Genomic DNA, 18,002 nt, shown 5'->3' with positions numbered 1-18,002 from the left:
GGCCGTAAACGCGAACCCCGGGAATCGATAGACGATATATACACTTACTTGTTTTCCTTCTTCAGATCGTCAAAGTCCTGCTGCTTCTCGATGCGAGATTCTAACCGCACGATGTGCTGCCGCTTCTCCTCGAGGCGGTCCTCTAGCCGCTGGATCTGCACGTTGTGCGACTCCTGGATGTTGGCGATGGCCGTCCGCAGGCGGGCCACTTCCTCGAACAGGGCCGATATCTGCCGGGGGGGGGAGGAAAGCAAGGAATAAGCTTGATTAATTATCGTTGACATACTGTCATATTCGCTCTAAGCCCCTCTAACGTTGGCGCCAAAAGACGACCGAGAGGGTGGTTGCAGCAATTGACAGCGCACATACGCCCCGTTTGCACTCACATGCTGCACGTAGGACGCCACCTCGAAAATTAATTAATTTGCCCCGTCATGTCGTCTTATTGTAAATCTATTAAACACTTATAAATATATAAATTGTCTGTTTATTTGTGACTTTCTTGAACGTTTGCGAAGGTCGCCGTCCTACCCCCCCAAAAATCTCCACCAAGAAGAGCTGTCAAATCGGAATTCAAATCACAACCGACACCCCACTCCTTACCAATTTACTGAATCGAATGTCAGGAATGCTAAATAAATCTTCACTCTCTTCCCAGGAGGAGTTTGTCGTCGTCTTCGTTCAATGACTTGGCTTTAGTTTCCTACCCCCCCACCCATCGTCACCGATCTTCTTCTGTAAATTGGCGTGTGTGCGTCTGATGACTACTGTAACTATTCATGTTTGAGTGAGAATGGCACGGGTAACAGATTCCCCGCTTCCGATTCGATTCTCCGATCTGTTTCATCAATTTTCCCAGCCGATGCACCCAAACGAGGAACATTTGATGGATTTCATCTCATCTAGTAGGCGTTTGACGTTTGGTTTGATTTTGTGAGGGGTAGGACAGTTAGCAAAACTGTTATTCAAGAAAAATTAAGAGCCACACTTTTGTGTAAAATCACTCAGATATCATAAATACAAGCAAAAACAACCACAAATTGCCAGTTGACGCTTGTGTTTACTTTTGCTAGGGGTAGGACAGTTAGCAAAAAAAGTTTTCAGAGAAAAAAAAATTTGCATTATTGTCATGTAATTTCTGACGTTTAGATTACTTATGCAGGGGTAGGAATGATTTTGATCAATTTCGGTTATGTTTTCTTTTGCAAGGAGTAGGACAGTTAAATATTTAAAAATTCTAAAATCACTAATATTTCGGTCCTGCAAAACTAATGAAACTCATCATTTTTTTTTTGTTAATTTAGTTTAAAATTTCCTAAATTCCCTTTTTTGGGTGCCCCCTTTTCCCACCGAAAAGGCGCACCCACCCGGGCTTGGGAAGGAGGCGATAAATCAAAATTCTAAATACGATACCGCAAAACCTTTCGCTCGAACTGCTTCGAGTGGTGGTGGTGGCATCAAATCGTCAGCCAGTCACCCCGGAATCGGAATGGCGTAAATTTCGTTTAAATCTTTGCTCATTTTCAGAACATCGACGACAACGACGACGAAGTCGTCTTCAACTATTCACAACTAGCTCGAGATTCCGGGTCGGTAAGATGTATGATGAGAAATTAATATCTCCTTCCACCCTGAAACCCCTGAAAGGGGGAAGGCAAAAGAACGAGGAAAACCTCTGTTTTCAGTCGAATTCCTTCAAATTGTGGAAAACAAAGCACCATCGATTTGCCTTCGCAGGAAAGTTGCGAGGGGTAGGACGGGGGGAAATAAGAATTTCACCGCAGTCTCCCAGGCTCAATCAAAGCGCTGTGCTTTTCCGAAGCCGGCTTGTTCCCATCTACACTCAATCAAAAGAAAGTTTCCTGTGTAAAAGTATTCCATTCTCGCAACAATTGGTCTTCCTATCCCCACTCCAAACTGACAGTTCAGGTGGGGGGGGGTGTAGGAAACTAATTTCGACAATTTTCAACCCGAAATCAGACGAAACATAGAAAACTCATCAAATTTATTAATAACTGTCTTGATGCTCAACCTCCTTTTTATGCGAAATTTCCGTGTGGGGGGTAGGACACCAAAGTGCGAGTTCTGTCAGGTGGGGGGGTAGGAAAATCGATGTTTGAGACACGGGCAAAAAGCAACGCAGATTTTTTATTTTGACAAATGACAATAATGGTAAAAGCGTGGAATTGTTCTCTTTTTCGGTGGTTCTAACAAAAACGACGAGGAGAACAAGCGAAATAATAGTAATCATGCGAAAGCATGGTGAATGGCGAAAAAAAAGGCGAATATTTTTGGTAAAGTGCGCGCACGCCGGGGGGTAGGACACTGACCGGAGAGAGCTAATGACGACCGCAGTAATGGCCGGGACGGGACGGGGGTCATACAGAAAAAAAGGAGGACATAATTTTTCAATTTTGGGCGATCGTCCTTTTGGGCGGTACGCGAGGGGTAGGACACTCCGGCAACAATGGTCACTCTGTCGAGGAATCTACATATTCATAAATAGGGTATAGATTATTTTTTTGGTCCCTTTTTTGGTTGTTGCACGAGTGAAAAAGTTTATTGTTCAAAACGTTGCGAGGGTTGCATACTTCTAGGTGAATTGTAGACTTATGAATCGACAGCGCAACCTGGTGGAGATTAATCGACTTGAAGTGCATACTTACAGGGGTAGAAAAAAATATGAATTCGAGGTTGTGCATCTGAATTAATCAGGGTAATGACACCGCGGGTTGAGCATCCGGAGTCGCGTCGTTAATGAGTGTGGATCAATTTCTATAGATTGGTGTGACACTCCTGGGGCGGGTAGAAAAATTATGACAAGTCGCGTTCGTCATTTCCCTGGCTGCCGTCGATGAATAGAAAATGACGACGACGTCAGGGAATCGTTAAAATTCAAGTGGTGGCAAACTTTCAAGTGCTGTCTCTGCTTTTAATTACGACCTGGAACCCGGTTTTCCCGAGCGCCGCGTCTCTTCCGGTTCGAACGCAATTACATTACCGTGGTTGTAAATGTACAAATAAATAATATTTTTCAATATTTTTCCCTCGTGGTCGTCATCGTTGTCGTCGCGCTCGTTTGACGCCGAGTTTTTTCCTGGCCGGGAAAAAAAAGGATGAGTGCTTGTCGTTGCCCGGAATCGGTCCCGTCACAAGTCGGGAGGTTGAGGTAACCACGAATTCGAGAATAATGTGATAGATAATCTTGATGATGCTGGCAGCGCGGTAGTGGCGGGACAGACATCATATTGTAGACCGAGCCTGGGTACATGAAACAGAACGTAACGGTCGACTGATTCGAAATGGTAATACTCTAAGAGGTATATATCATTTTTCGGCGACCAGCATCTGTCCCGGGCACGAAAAAACCATCAAGACTCATCAAGTAATATCTCTCGAAGCGTCCCGTCCCAGCGTCGACGACCGACCCGGGGGTTGTATATTTATAAAATTTATATCTATTTACATACATCTAGGCGTTGGCGAGTCACTTTCTGAGGGATATGACACCGGAAGTGCGGACTTCCGAAGCCAAGCAAATTTCGGTCCAGCGAAAAAAAGAGACTGAAGGCGAAATCCCTCCAGAAAAGGATTATTTTTTCGCCCGCAAGTAGACTTCCCGCAAAGAGACCGGACCACATCACCCTTCCTCATGAATTATGACCGATACAACTGGTCTTTCTCGTCCTCTCTCGGTTGACGGTTCGCGTGCGCGCCCCCAGAACTCTGATCTGGATTAGAAACCTCAGGCTTACGTAACCGTCAAAGTCGAACTAAAAGGAATCCTGTGTCCTGCGACGTGTCGTGTCGTGTCCGGCAGGACGACACCGACCACCATTCGGCAATAGTAATGAAAATAAATCGACGCCGCAAAGCATCATTCTCCGGCGACAACGCGCCGTAGATTCATATTTACATTCGGCCCGGATCATAAATTAGTCAATATTTGGTTCACTCTCGCGAAAGAGTCGTCGCCGTCGTCGTCGTCGCCCACTCAATGATTAATCAAAAGTTACACTCTTCGCTAGGCGAAACGAGCGAACGAAAAAAGGTCGTCAAAGAGAAAGCAGTCATTTGACAAATAATGAAAAATTGACATTTCGCATGGCGGCGGTGGTGGTGCCCCCCTGGATCGAATTCCCGCGCGCGCGCTACCCGCAATAATCATCATAATCGTAATAAATGGCATAAAAATTAGGTGTGGCGACCCCCTCGCGTCTCACCCCAAACCTGTCACATTGTATTTGTCATCATTTGTCATTTGGCGAGAGACGTCAAATAAAACCAAAATCCTCACACCCCAGAAGCGAAAAAAAAGGTGCGGACCACTCGAATCGGTAATTAATATCGATTTTTTAGCGCTCAGCGCGAAAAATTGCCCTTTTTCAAGGCTACATGTGTTTGCTCTTCGTTAGAATCGCGCACGCTTTTAACCTAATAATCTCCAAATATTATTTCGAAAAACAAACCGAATAACTGTCCTACCCCCCGCGTCGCGCCACAAACAACGAACTCATGGCCAACTCGCGAGACTGACCGGCGTCGTCGTCGACGACGATTTGAAAAACATCAAATTTATGTTACAATTTCATATCTTTCTCGTTCCACCCCAGAATAAAAAAAGAGCTTGTAAGGTTCGATTTCATACAGCAAAACAGTAGTGGTAAGGGAGCATAATCCAAACATCGCGTAAAATCCGGTCGTCGCCGGGATCGACATGATTTGAATAAAGATAAAGCAAGAAACCCGTTCTTTGGCGAGTGGACGCGAGGTTTTTTTTCGCCATTTTTTTTTTTTGTTATGGAGAAATTCTAGCGAAAAGAGACGTGTGTTCACACAACTTTTGATTTCGATTACGGACGTCACATTTGATACCGTGAAATCGGTAGCGTGGAGCGATTGAAGTTGTTCCGGAGTTTGGCGATGCGGGGTAAGTACAAATTTGAACGGTAAGTAATTTGTGATAAAATGAATCGTGAAGTGAAAAGTGAGAAGGTTGTCAAACGTGAGTGAAAGAGAAATAAATCAGTCTTGTAGTATGTTTTGGACACAAGTGTTTTGGAAAAGTGTCAATTTCTGTCAACTTCTGTCAACTGTCAAGCTTGAAATATTTCGTCAAATCCTAAAAAAGATTCGATGATTTTTTTTTCAAGTTCTGCGGTCACGCAAGTCCTTTTATCCTCGCGGGATCGCCGAAGCGAGCGCAATTGAAGGGACTTGGCCGTAATCCCACCAAATTTGATGGGTGGACCGCGCGCGCGATCCTGGGAAAGGGTGAAACACGATACGGCGAATATATATCATCTTTTTTACAACGGCAAACAAAAAACATGCAAATGGGATGGGTCCAACGCGAGGACGAGTAGCTTACAAAAAAAAAAAAGAGTTGAAAATATATAAGTAATAATCATTAGAAAGGGAGACCCCCAAACTCCGCGTCACAACCGAACGATCCTTTCGAACGTGTGTTTCTTCTATTGTCTTTTTTGTGCGATTTTTTGTTTTGTGTATGGGAAAAAGGCGAATCCTTTTTTTTCCTCCTCAACGCGAATGTGTGTTGTTTTCCGGCGAACAAAACACAGAAAAAAAACGTGAAGTGCCTTCGTAAAGCATAAATTTATGCTCGCAGCATCAAACACACGTCGCGACGCGCCTGTCGGTATGCAAAAGTAAAAAAAAGGTTTGAGTCCCGGGATTTGAAAGGGGCGAGCTGCGCTGCGCCGCGCACCGCCTGGAGATAATATCTTAGATCCGTCATTGTGTCATATCAAGATCGGTGAAAAATTGCCTTCCCCGCAAACCCCCGTTCCGAGTGTCGCCGGTTGAAGCCGTTCCATTAGCGAAAATGCTCTCTGTGGCTTTCTTTATTCTTGCCAAGATGGAGCGCGCTCCGCAGGAGCGGATGAGAGGACTCATTATTGAAATGCATTTCCGTAATGGATTTATAGACGTTCGGTGAATGAAAATAGATAATAGCGATTTTTCTTGTTGTCTCTCGGCGAGGTTCGCCGACGTCGTTAAGTGATATGAAAATTATCCCTCTCTGCTTGGTCGAGGGGTGATTACGAAGGGAGAAAAGGCTAAGGGGTAGCTACCTTGCAGTCGTCCTCGTCATCGCTCCCGCTGCTGTTGTTGTTGTTGTTGTTTACTTTTACGTTTGCCATGGAGTTTACTATACATACCTGCAAAAAAAAAAGAGAGAGAGAGAGAAAACACATTTGTTAGATTTTTGGCTCGACTCGGTTGCATGCATGCAGGCGTTAGCCCAACTATAAATCATAATCAAATTATTTTTTGGGCAAAAAGGACCCCTCAATTAGGGGACCAGGAAACCGGTTATCCGATGCTCTGTCGAGTGTGTAATTTATGTAAAAGTCAGAACAATTTTTAAACCGAAATTAAATGTAACTGTCTTTGTGTCCGGCACGGACACGTACGAACGGATTAGGGCGAACTTTTGCCGATCGAGGGTGGGAAATCTGCTTCGGGTCTCCAAGCTGATTTGAGCGCCATCCCAGCGGAATTACATTACAACACAACGCTATTTCAATATTGATGTTGAAGTCATCTCAATCACAGACGTTAGAAATGATATACCAAATCCATATTGAAGTTAAATTTTGAAAAAGTGTTCAGTGTTCACTCGATTACGGACGTCAAAGGTGATATACCAAATTCTTGTTTGACCCAAATTTTTGAAGAAGGTGAGTACAGGGGATTTCATTGTTAAGGGTAAGTACAAGTGTTTCATTTCTAAGGGGTAAGTACGAACTTTTTTTTTATTAATTTTGTCAATGCTGTCAACTGTCAATTTTGTCAAATCGCTGTCAACATTTCAAAAAGCGTCACAGCGCTTTTCGAAAATTTGACTTCGAAATGTCAATAGCTAGGTTAGTCAAGACGCGAACCACTATCGTGTCTTGGCTAATTTTAGTTCAATTCACACCAATCAGATGGCGCTTTTCCAGATCCTCGAAGGGGGTCGCTCTTACTCAAATGAGAAATGGTCGTAAAAATCAAATGAAGCAAATGAGCGAAAAAATCTCCGCCATAAATTCGTGTGCGGCTGAATTTAATTAGCCTGCAGTCGGTCCTTAATCGGGACCGACTCAAGTCTTTCTTTTCGTCCGTTTAATTTACCATTAAAATACAGTCGCTTTCGCTCGAAAAATCTCTGCAATGAAGTGTCCCCAGAGTGGAGTCGCTCCCCTCCCCCTGCGCGATTCGATAATAATCTCTAATCCAATAATCATTATCTTGGCGAAATTGGACTGCCCTCGTCGGAGGGTGGCTGGACCAGAGGAGAATGTTTTTCCTTCGGCCAAGGATATAAACTTCGGCTTCGGTCACGCTCGACGTCCATCGACGTCCTTTTCCGCAGGAAAAAAATCTCTTCCCAAGACTAGATATACATAAATTTCCTCTGATCTCGCTTCCTTTTTAGCCGATTTAAAAAATCGCTCAAGCTTGTCATTGAGATTGCCGTTTTGCAGGCTCGAAAAAAAAAATCGGTTACTTAATTCACCATCAAAGCCATTCAATTAATTCCCCTGGACGAGCCCAAGAAAGAAAAAAAAAGATCATTCAATTAGACCAACCGGGGCACATCCGTCACACCAGTAATCCCAATTACCGGAAAACGGTTCCTCACCATCGCCACCTCCCAAGCTAGCATGATTCAATCGAATTAATTTTTATGCTCCTTCGTCACCCACCCCAAAACAGAAAAAAAATCCTCATTATTTACACTCACTTTGGCGGCCTGCCCCGCGATCAAATTCCCTGCCCCGCAAGGTAGGCAGCACGGAAGTCACGTCGTCAATCGAGAAGCAAGCTTGAAAAAAACCCCAAGAAAGTAAACACTAGCGCTACTTCCTTCCCACTTTTAACGGTAAAACGAACCCCGAAAAAAAAAAACGCCGACTGTTACGACCTATCAATTCCCGGAAGAGGAGATCCTTGGTTCGCCCTGCGGGCGAAACAATAATAATGATATTAAGTGTCTTTAATTGTTTAATTAGAGCGGCGAAGCGAAGAAATTACGTCGCCGACGAAAGAATCCCCCGGCTCTATCGCTTTTCAATTAATATTCAAATTCGGCGGGGCGGCGACGCAAATTTTAACGGGCCGTATCGGGAAAAGTCGCACTCCGGACGATTGGTAATCTGGGCTTGAAGGAGAAGGAGGAATTGATTTTTAACTTAATTATTGGTTTTTTTGGAAAATCGAACGCGTCACTTTGAAGTGAGATCGAAGAAGGCTTCGCAATAGCGAAGGTAGACTCGTTTGGCGAAGCGTTTGAAAATTGCGGGAATAGCTCAGTTGGTAAAGGCGCGCGTCCGATTTGACGCGGACGTCTGGGTTCGAACCCAGTCAGCGTCAGATTTTTTTCAAAACCCAAATTTCTCCTTAATGAACCTTCAGGCAGCAGTCCATCAAGAGTTCCATTCATCACTTGGAAAAACATTATTCCAAGCGCTCCTCCCCCAACTTGACCAGTTTGATAGTTTTTCGGACGTCAGACGAACCCTTCAAAAATGAAAGATGATTTTGGGTGCTGGTCCATCCTTCCGGTCCGACCGAGCAACCTCAACCGTTCGTCGTCAATGTCGACTACCCCCACTCTCTCAAACTGCTAACTTTGACGCAATCCACTCGCTTTCTGATTTATAATATTTAATAATAAAATAAATATCAAAAATGCAGAAAGGACCCCCCCTTCAAGACACTTGTTCCGTTAGCGATGCAAGAGACGGGGTGAGCAATCGAGGAAAAATGTCACTCTCTCGAGTTTCGGCTGCTCCTTTGGCTGCCCGTCGCCGCCTCCTTCGATAAGTGACTAGTTGTGTCCATGGGATAGTGTGCGGAGCACACTGACAGACACACACACACACACGCCCAAAAAAAGGGAAATGAAAAGTGGAGGTTATGTTTTGGGACGTCATAATCAAAGTTGATTTTTGGAATACAAATTTCTCGGAATTTTGATTAAAAATATCCAGTGTTCGCTTGGGGTTTGCTATTTCTACTGCTGCTCCCTCAAAGGTTTGAGGCGTTCCGTTGAAGGATGATAGTTGTCTGTGCCATTTTTCTCGCAGTCAATACTTGAGGTTGGGTGCCAAATTTTATGAATACAAAATTAATATCCTTCCGCTCCGAGAGATGACGTCGACCTCTCCCTCCTCCACCTTCTACGATTTCGAACGACAGAAAAAGATGCAAATTCCGAGCTGTTTTCGCACACACAGGAAACGGGTAAGGTGCAAAAATATCTTCGAGGCAAGTTTTCGGGGAGAATCGAATAAAATTATCCCTGTCCCTCCAACCAGCTTTTTTCGTCGCAAGCAGCTTAACCGACACACAATGTGAGGTAATTAATGCAATTACGGGTCGGGAAAAGTTCTACCTTTTACACGTCGTCGTCGTCGTCGTCGGGAAAAAAGCGAAGAATGCCATGCCGATGCAAGTGTGAGAGTGAATTTGATTTTAATAAATTTTTAGCCGCTTTTTTGTGTGCTGCGGTTAATTCCGGTGGATTGGCAGGCTTTTCCAGGTGACACTGTTCACCGACACAATGGGTTTTCGAGGACTACTCGAGCATAAATATGAATATTAACTGACGGTTTGTGGGTTGCGAAAGAATTTTTGGGTTTCGCCTTCCCGATTACGGACGTCAGAGGTGATATACCGAATTTGTGGAGAAGGAATTTTTTGAAGAGGTAAGTACAAGTGATTAGTTTGTAATTATGTTGTAGCCAATTTTTTAAAAAAGTAAGTGCAAGTGATAACATTGTTATGGTAAGTACCATCTGTCAATTCTGTCAACTGTCAATATTGTCAAAACGACATTTCCAATAGCGCTATGTTCGACAAAGCGCTGTTTCAAATATTGAAATCGAAAAGTCAACTCCGTCCAAGACTTGAATTAAGTTGATGTCTTCTCAATTACGGACGTCAGAGGTGATATACCGAATTTGTGGAGAAGGAATTTTTTGAAGAGGTAAGTACAAGTGATTAGTTTGTAATTGTGTTGTAGCCAATTTTTTAAGAAGGTAAGTGCAAGTGATAACATTGTTATGGTAAGTACCATCTGTCAATTCTGTCAACTGTCAATATTGTCAAAACGACTTCAACATTTCCAATAGCGCTATGTTCGACAAAGCGGTGTTTGAAATATTGAAATCGAAAAGTCAACTCCGTCCAAGACTTGAATTAAGTTGATGTCTTCTCAATTACGGACTTCATAGGTGATATACCAAATCCGCATTGATTATGAATTTTGAAAAAGGTAAGTGCAAGAGTTTTTTTGACTTGTTAAAAAATGAAGTCTTCTCAATTGCGGACTTCAGAGGTGATATACCAAATCCGTGTTGGAGCTTAATTTTGAAAAAGGTAAGTACAAGTGATAATATTTGAAGTGTTCACATTTGAATGGGTAAGTACAAAAAAATCTGTCAACTGTCAATTTTGTCAAATCGACTCAACATTTCAAATCACGCCAAGCGTGATTTGAAATGTAGTCGTCTAACATTCAACTCCGTTCAAGACTGTGTTGAAAGTTGCCAATCAATGCAAAGCCAACTCCATTTCCATAATAGGCAGTGTAATGCTTGGCTTAACCTGCAACAAACTTTCAATCAGTCTTGGGAGTCGGAATCGAACCCAGCCCCAATTCATTAAACATTCATAAAATTTCATCGTTCCATTTCATCTTCAACACCTCATCAACATCATCGTCGGTTCTAGAGCAGACACTTGAGATTAGGGCGCCCCCTCCCCCCTTTTCATCAGCCATTCAATCGAATTCAATAAATTAATTCAAGAGTATGTGATGTATCTGTTATAATTTATTAATAGAATTATTAAGTGAGTCGAGACCTCCTTTCCGCACACACACTGAAGTCGTCGTCTCCAGATAAGATTGGGAATGTGTGTAATTTCTCACTAACCCCCTCCCCCCCATGACGCTTGCCACCAAACTTATTGAAAGCCAGGAAATACTTCCGCTTCATGTATCGCACACACCAGCGAGAGAGGCTGCTTCCCTTGCTCGAATTCGGGAGCCGAGATAAGTGGTGGACCATATTCACCATGTTCAGCACAGCCGAAAATCGAACGCACTAGCTGGAAGACGACGACGTCGTCGTCTTGGAGCTTTTTGTTGTTAGAAATTCAAAGATAACACAATAAAATTGAATATTAATTGAATGATAAATAATACTCCAATTGCCGGTGAAGCTGCTGCCCGGGCTGGAAATTCTGTGGGAGCCTTTACAATTTGAATCTCAATACCGACCAAGCGAGAGGGGGTCTTTTCGGGGCACAGCACACAGTGCTGTGAGTTTGAATTGAAATGAATTACTAAACCAATTTATGAAATATATGCACAAACGTCCCTTTTCTGCACTCGCACAGTAGTGTGTGGCTGCCGTGAAAATAGTTCAACCCAGCGTCACTCGGTGTGAGTGTGCCGAGCGCGCTGGAGAATATGGAATTGAATACTAAATTGATCGTTTCCTTATTTCGATAACTTGTTATATATTATTACACATATAAATTATGAGTGGCGAAGCCGGAGCTGGCTCATCCCTCGGGTCGTTCGCTCTGAACCGACGACGACACTGACTTCCCACTGAAGAGGGAGGGCTGTGCCACTGATGAAGCTCTGATGCAGATGATGAGAACGATGATATACAGTAACGGCTCACACACAGAGTCGTCGTATACGTGTAGTACGTATGGAGATTATCATTCAAACTGAATTGGTTCAGCGGCAGCACAGTCAGGCCATGGTGGGAAAATGCATTTATGTAAATTCGAATCCCGGGCCTCAGCAAACACCAACAGTTTGCGGAAAATTATGTCGCAATTCACTGACGGGGTTGGATGCACTTTTGAACTGAACGTAGCAATCTATCTCACGTATTGGTAATAAACTGCACAGTTTTGAAATCACTTTGAGCACGGTTTCCCGAACACGGACTTCAGCGTTGATATACCAAAGTTCATTTTTTTACAAACTTGATGTGGTTCCAGATCAACGGTAAGTACTAGTTGTGAGTTGCAGGTTCATGATGACTTGGTATCACTTGGTGTCACTAAAATATATGTAGTTTGAGCACTAAGATCACTGTTCCCGAACACGGACTTCAACATCGATATACCAAAAATAACTCAGGGAAAACACTAGGCCAGTTCCCTAACACGGACTTCAACATTGATATACCAAAGTTCATTTTTTTTTGCTAACTTGATGTGGTTCCAGTTCAAACGGTAAGTACTCGTGGTGCGTTGCAGCGTTCCTGTTCACTTGGTGAGTACTATTTAGACTAAGCTGTCAATTTTGTCAACTGTCACTAGTTTTTAACACTCTAATGTGGTAGCTATAGATCACGGTTCCCTAACACGGACTTCAATATCGATATACCAAAGTTAGTTTTTTGCATAACTTGATGTGGTTCCAGTTCAAACGGTAAGTACTTGTTGTGAGTTGCAGGTTCCTGATCACTTGGTAAGTACATCTTAGGCTAAACTGTCACTTCTGTCACTGTCACTAATTCATAACGCTCTGGTCCATTTTCGAAAAAAAAATGAAGCAGCTGTCCTTTATCTTCACTGATCACGCCACACACGCACACTGTCTTCTTTGTCCCACAATCACACTGAGTCATCTCGCAACGATTTCCATCGATCACCCATTTCCCATCAAAAGGACCACGAACAAAAAAAGTCCCCCTCGCATCCCAATCATCGCAGATGTATTCAAATTTTTCCGTTCCCTTCCACTAATGATACACACGTCAAAACCCTTTTCTCCAAAGATAATAAAAAGTGGCATTCAAATGAAAAATTGAATTCAAAGACTGCAGTAGGGCACACACAACAGACAGACACTGGAGGAGAAAAAAAAACTCCAACCGGATGTCATAAATTATTGCACCGAACCGAATTCAGTACGGAACGCGGGAATCGTCATCGTCGTCGACGAAGTCGACGTCGCCCGGAGAAGTGCACATATAAATCCAATAATAATGACAAAAACCGATCTACTGAAGCTCGGCAGCAGCAGCAAAAAATCGCCTCATTTAAGAAACCGAAAAGGGGTTCGAGCGACTCCAAAGAAAATCACAAACCCCCGGCTCTGCAAGTGACAGAAGCACGCTCTGCGGAAAATGCGTAATGACGGGGGTCCCCAATGTAGGGTGCGACGCGGAGCGAAGGGGGGAAAAACTGGAAAATGCATACAATAATTCATTTTCCAGTCTTGACGGCGTACTCCACGGTCTTGATACAGTTTTTCTTTTGCTGGATATAAAAAATCGTATCAAACGTGGTGAAGAGGGGGGAGCCCAAACAAATTCGCATCAAGTGCAGCATAATTCAGCGTAACTTGGAGGTTCGCTGCTACTGCACTCGTTTCGTTGCGTTGCGAAGAGGGTAATTGATTTATGTGCAATTTTAAAGTAACATAAATTATTTTCTTAAACAGTGCACAGTGCATGCTCGGGCGGTTCCAGGAATCGGCGCGCAGCAGTATCGCTCGTACCTCCATGACAAATTCTCGATCCCGGGCTCTCCACCGCAGCTTGCGTTTCTGGCCGCGTCGTGTAGATGGCGCTGTCCCGCACACACCCGACACGATCGTACGCGCGATCTCTCGCCAAGAATCGTTCGCGAGCGCGAACCCTTCGTCGTCTTCTTCGCAGACGAATCACTTATCAAAACACTTCTCTTCCTCCACCACTCTGCTTGTGTTCTGCACTCCACTGTTTCTTCACCGCTCCTTCTACACTGTTGTTGTCGTCGCGATGCCCACCATCGTCAAACGTACGAATTGCACTTGTTTTCTTCTTCACCACCACGCGCGCGCCTTCGTGCAACCATCTAGTTAGCCGGCACAGCTCTTTTTTTTCGTTTCCACTTCTCGAATCCGCCGAACAAGAGACGAGCGCGTCGTGTGATCGCAGTAGGCGCAACCACTATCGTTACTGAGGAGCGCTGTTTATCTTCGATGCGTCAGAACCCTCCTGACTTCTGCTTCTGCCTTCTGCCTTCTCTCTCACTTGTCGGGGCTCTGTGTGTGTTTACACACTGACTGACTGTTGTGCTGTGTTGCTGCGTTCTCTCAAACGGTGCGAGCGAGTTAGAATTATGCGGGGGGTCGAGAAGGGAAGAGAGAAGGTGCGCGCGGACGCGCACGCACACTACCGCGCACCCCTCGCCTCGTCAATCCCAGGAGATGTTTGAATTAGAGTGTGAGAGAGATCGAACTCGGTGGACGCGATTGCACGGCCTACTCGGAGGGCGACTGCGGTGGTATTGGTGGGTGAGGTGAGTGATTGAGGCGGCACTCACTCTCCCGGATTGCGTTTAGATCTATTGGCACCATTAGATCGGGGGCCCCTTCAATAAAACGACTATGGAACGGGAAGAGAGCGAGTGCGGTGGAGGGGATGAAGGCGAGTTCGTCCCTTTTTTTTTCTTCTCGGAAGTTTATCGCCGTGTGTGCGTGTTTGTGAGTGTGCGGCCCCTGATGGATCGTAAACCGGACCAGGATCGAGACGAATCAAAAATTAAGAGAAAGCAATAAAAAAAGCACAGTGCTGGCGGCTAGAATAAAATGGAGTTCGGGATTGTTCCGGGAAATTGCGATCGTTAACGCTAGATCGCCGTCATTGGTTCGAGAAACTTCGAAGAAGTGCCGCAAAGCCTTCCAGGGAAAGTTGATCGTTACCGCGGGGGAAGGTGTAGTCAAATTTAACAAGCGATCTCGTTAGCAAAGGTTTCCCGAACACGGACTTCAGCATCGAGGTATCGAAATTCGATGCTTGATGGTTTGAAGTGGTTCCAGCGTTCAGGAGTGTTTCTACTGGTAAGTACTTAGTCAGTTAGTAAGTACTGAGTAGTTTAAGCTGTCAACCTGTCAATCTGTCAAACTGTCAATCTGTCAAACTAGACTCATCTTGAGAGAGGTGCTGTGCATTTTTTTTCTATGAAAGACTTGCAAATAGCTTCCCGAACACGGACTTCAACATCGAGGTACCGAAATTCGATGCTCGCAACTTTGAAGTGGTTCCAGCGTTTCAACTGGTAAGTACTGAGTCAACTGGTAAGCTGTCAATCTGTCAAATAGTCATTCTGTCAAACTAGATTAAAATAGTCATCTTGAAAGGGGTGCTGTGCATTTTTTTCAATCAAAGACTTGCACATTTCTTCCAAATCATTCAACGGAAAGTTGTCAGATTAAGATGTCAAATTAGGGCGATCCCGCTCATTTTTGTTTGTCAGTGATAGTTCGACGCGTCTAATGAACCGCCATAAATCACGGTCGATTCGAGAAATAATCACTGTTTGTCCCAATCGAGGCAGGCCCGAGTGCGCCATTAAAATATTTTAAACCACCTCGCGCGCGCTCGGATACTTTATACCTCGTGGACACGCGAACCCCGTACAAAATACGTAGCCCAAGAAGTTGTAAATTAATAAAGATCTCCTCGCCGGCGTCAGTTGATTAAAACACACACGAGGTGTACCTTTTAAAACAAAATCAACGCGCGAGATGGACAAAAGTGGCGAATATGTCACCGTTGATGAGGAGGGACAATAAAATTTATCATTTGAAAAACAATTATTCAGAGTTTTGTGCCCGCGAGAGAGAGGGCACTTTATCTCTAACGAAAGGCGATCGTAAAATCCGGAAAGATTACACAGCGAAACCTACTACGTGTCGCGGCGCGACCATAAACCTCGGGGATGGGTTATACCTACTAAAGTTGCAATAAATTTTTCTTAATCAATGTCATTGCACGCGGCTGCCTGCGGCAGCTAGATGAGGTCCAAGATGGCGGCGACTAATTAAACGCAATCACAGTGGTGTTGAAGAAGCGACTCTTTTTTTTCGTCAGTGTTTGTCTCTGCATAAGATCTGTATGTCACTTTTTTTCGACGTAGTTTTATTTTCGGGGTAAGATCTTTTATGGTACGTTACACAACAATCGTCGTCATGATTTGAGCTCGATTTCACGAGAATTAAGCCACTCACACTGAAATGAAACTGCTGCTTACTTACTAAAGTTTTTTTTGTTTGGTTGGTTTTTTGATGAAGAGACGATGTCGTCTGAATAAATCAAAACGTCAAACAGTCAGTGCTGCTCTGCCGAGGCAGAGCCCGTCGAGTCGACAAAGTCGACACACCACAATCTTCGAAATCACAAAACGTCGAGCTTCTTGGAAATGTAAACATGGGCACTTGCCGTGAGTATTATTACCTTTTTGTACTGTACCGAGCTGCTGTTGCTGGAGGGCAATTAAAATTATTACTCTATACCCCGCTAGATGAGGTATTATCGTTGGAGACAAGACGATGTTTTTGCCTGATGGACAAAAACAATGTGTGGAACGTTTTGCCAATCGGGCACTTGAGGCCGCTCAAGGATCCTTCCTCACGCTGCGCGTGAGTTGACAGATCTTGGGCGAGTAATTTAATAAGTGGATCGTTAAAATTCAATTAAATCTGGCTGAAAATGACCGCGCGCACTAAGTGTCCGATGTCGCGACAATTAGCTGCAACGATTATGGCCTCCCGAATGATTCAGCAACTTCTCTATTACGGACTTCAACATCGAGGTACCTGAATAACTTAGCCGTTAATTTGAAGTGGTTCCAGCGTTGCAGAGCATCTCAACCGGTAAGTACAAACTAGTTTTAAGCTGTCAAAACTGTCAATCTGTCAAAACCAAAAATAAAAAAATCGCAAAATTTTGATTCATTCCAAAAAAGCAATCCCAACTCTCAAACGATTGAAGTCAGTCAAACGAAAAATAATCTGGCCCCGGGAAAAGTTTTTCCACGCGCGGGTATAGATTTCTATAATTTATTTTATAATTGATATGCAAATCCACAGCTCCGCAGCAGCTTCAGCTTCAGCCAACTGTTCCGGGGGACTTTTCCGGAAGTCACCACGTGGAAAACAATTGCGCTGGCTGGCTCGAACGACGACGACGACGACGGCGGAAAAGTAATTTTCAATTCAATTCCTCTCCATCGGGAAAACGAAATGTTTCTGGATTCTCGCGGTCTCTCGCTCGGTAGACTTTCTTGTTCTGTGGAAAGGATGACCCGAAGAGGTCGATGTATCGAAGTTTGATTAAATTGTTGAAATTTGATGGGTTTTTGTTAAGGTGAATTTATTTATTTTAAATATTCACTCAAACTAAAAATAAAGAGAAAACAGCACCCACTATTTTGTTTGACAAAGGTTCGTAAATTTAGTAAAATCATTTTTTAAGTATTTCCAGTATTTTAAATATTTTAAGTATTCGAAAATTCGATGAATAGAAATTTCGTCGCATGGAAAAATCGACAGAAAATAGTTTGCATGGAAAGAATCAGAAGTTTAATAATGAATAAATCAGTAAGTTTCGTGACATTTAATCCTTTCAAACATGAGCATAGCATTGGACTATTTTGAAGATGAATTAAACTAATGTCTGTTCTTGCATTATTTTAAACTTGAGTAGTTCTTTATAAATAAGTTGGGTTTTAAACATTAATCTCTGTTGGTTTTTGCCTTCTTTTAAACTTAATAAATCCACTGAAAATTATTTAAAATAAAAAAGTATATATTCCTTTAAGCTTTTATTTTTTCAAAAATGACCAGTTAATTGGGTACTAAAGCTCTTTGTAAATTTTTATGTACAACGGTCAAAACACGATTAAAAACCATTTCTGATCATTTTTTTTTCATTTTATTGCACAAAAAATATTGACAAGACAACATTTTTTCGATGGATCAACTATGGTCCCCTTCGAACGAGCTGTCAAGTAGGACCTTTTCTGTCAAGAAGGGAGTAATTCTTTTTTTTGAATGAATTCAAAATCCCTTTTAAATTCTTTGCGGTCGCTCAAAGGGTCATTGTACTCAGAAAAATAAGCTTTATCGTTGTGAACAATAATATCACAAATGTAAGCTAAATTTTAGGACCTAATTGTTTATATTCAAC

At 43.3% G+C, this 18,002-nt stretch overlaps 1 protein-coding gene across 5 annotated transcripts in view; it reads right to left on the bottom strand.

Moving 5' to 3' along the window:
• LOC6047825 (homeobox protein cut) overlaps positions 1 to 18,002 on the bottom strand; it is a 209,880-nt gene that overhangs the window by 24,556 nt on the left and 167,322 nt on the right. For 4 of the 5 annotated variants that reach the window (XM_038264912.1, XM_038264913.1, XM_038264914.1 and 1 more), the window contains exon 3: positions 49 to 230. In XM_038264912.1, coding sequence (XP_038120840.1) covers positions 49 to 230 — 182 coding nt within the window. Of the gene's footprint in view, positions 1 to 48; positions 231 to 6,095; positions 6,183 to 13,546; positions 14,081 to 18,002 lie in introns of those variants that run through there. The other variant, XM_038264916.1, reaches the window with a different exon arrangement.

Source organism: Culex quinquefasciatus, chromosome 3, assembly GCF_015732765.1.
Source record: "Culex quinquefasciatus strain JHB chromosome 3, VPISU_Cqui_1.0_pri_paternal, whole genome shotgun sequence".
In the NCBI taxonomy this organism is placed as follows: Eukaryota; Metazoa; Arthropoda; class Insecta; order Diptera; family Culicidae; genus Culex; species Culex quinquefasciatus.
This window is presented reverse-complemented; position numbering and strand designations above follow the sequence as displayed.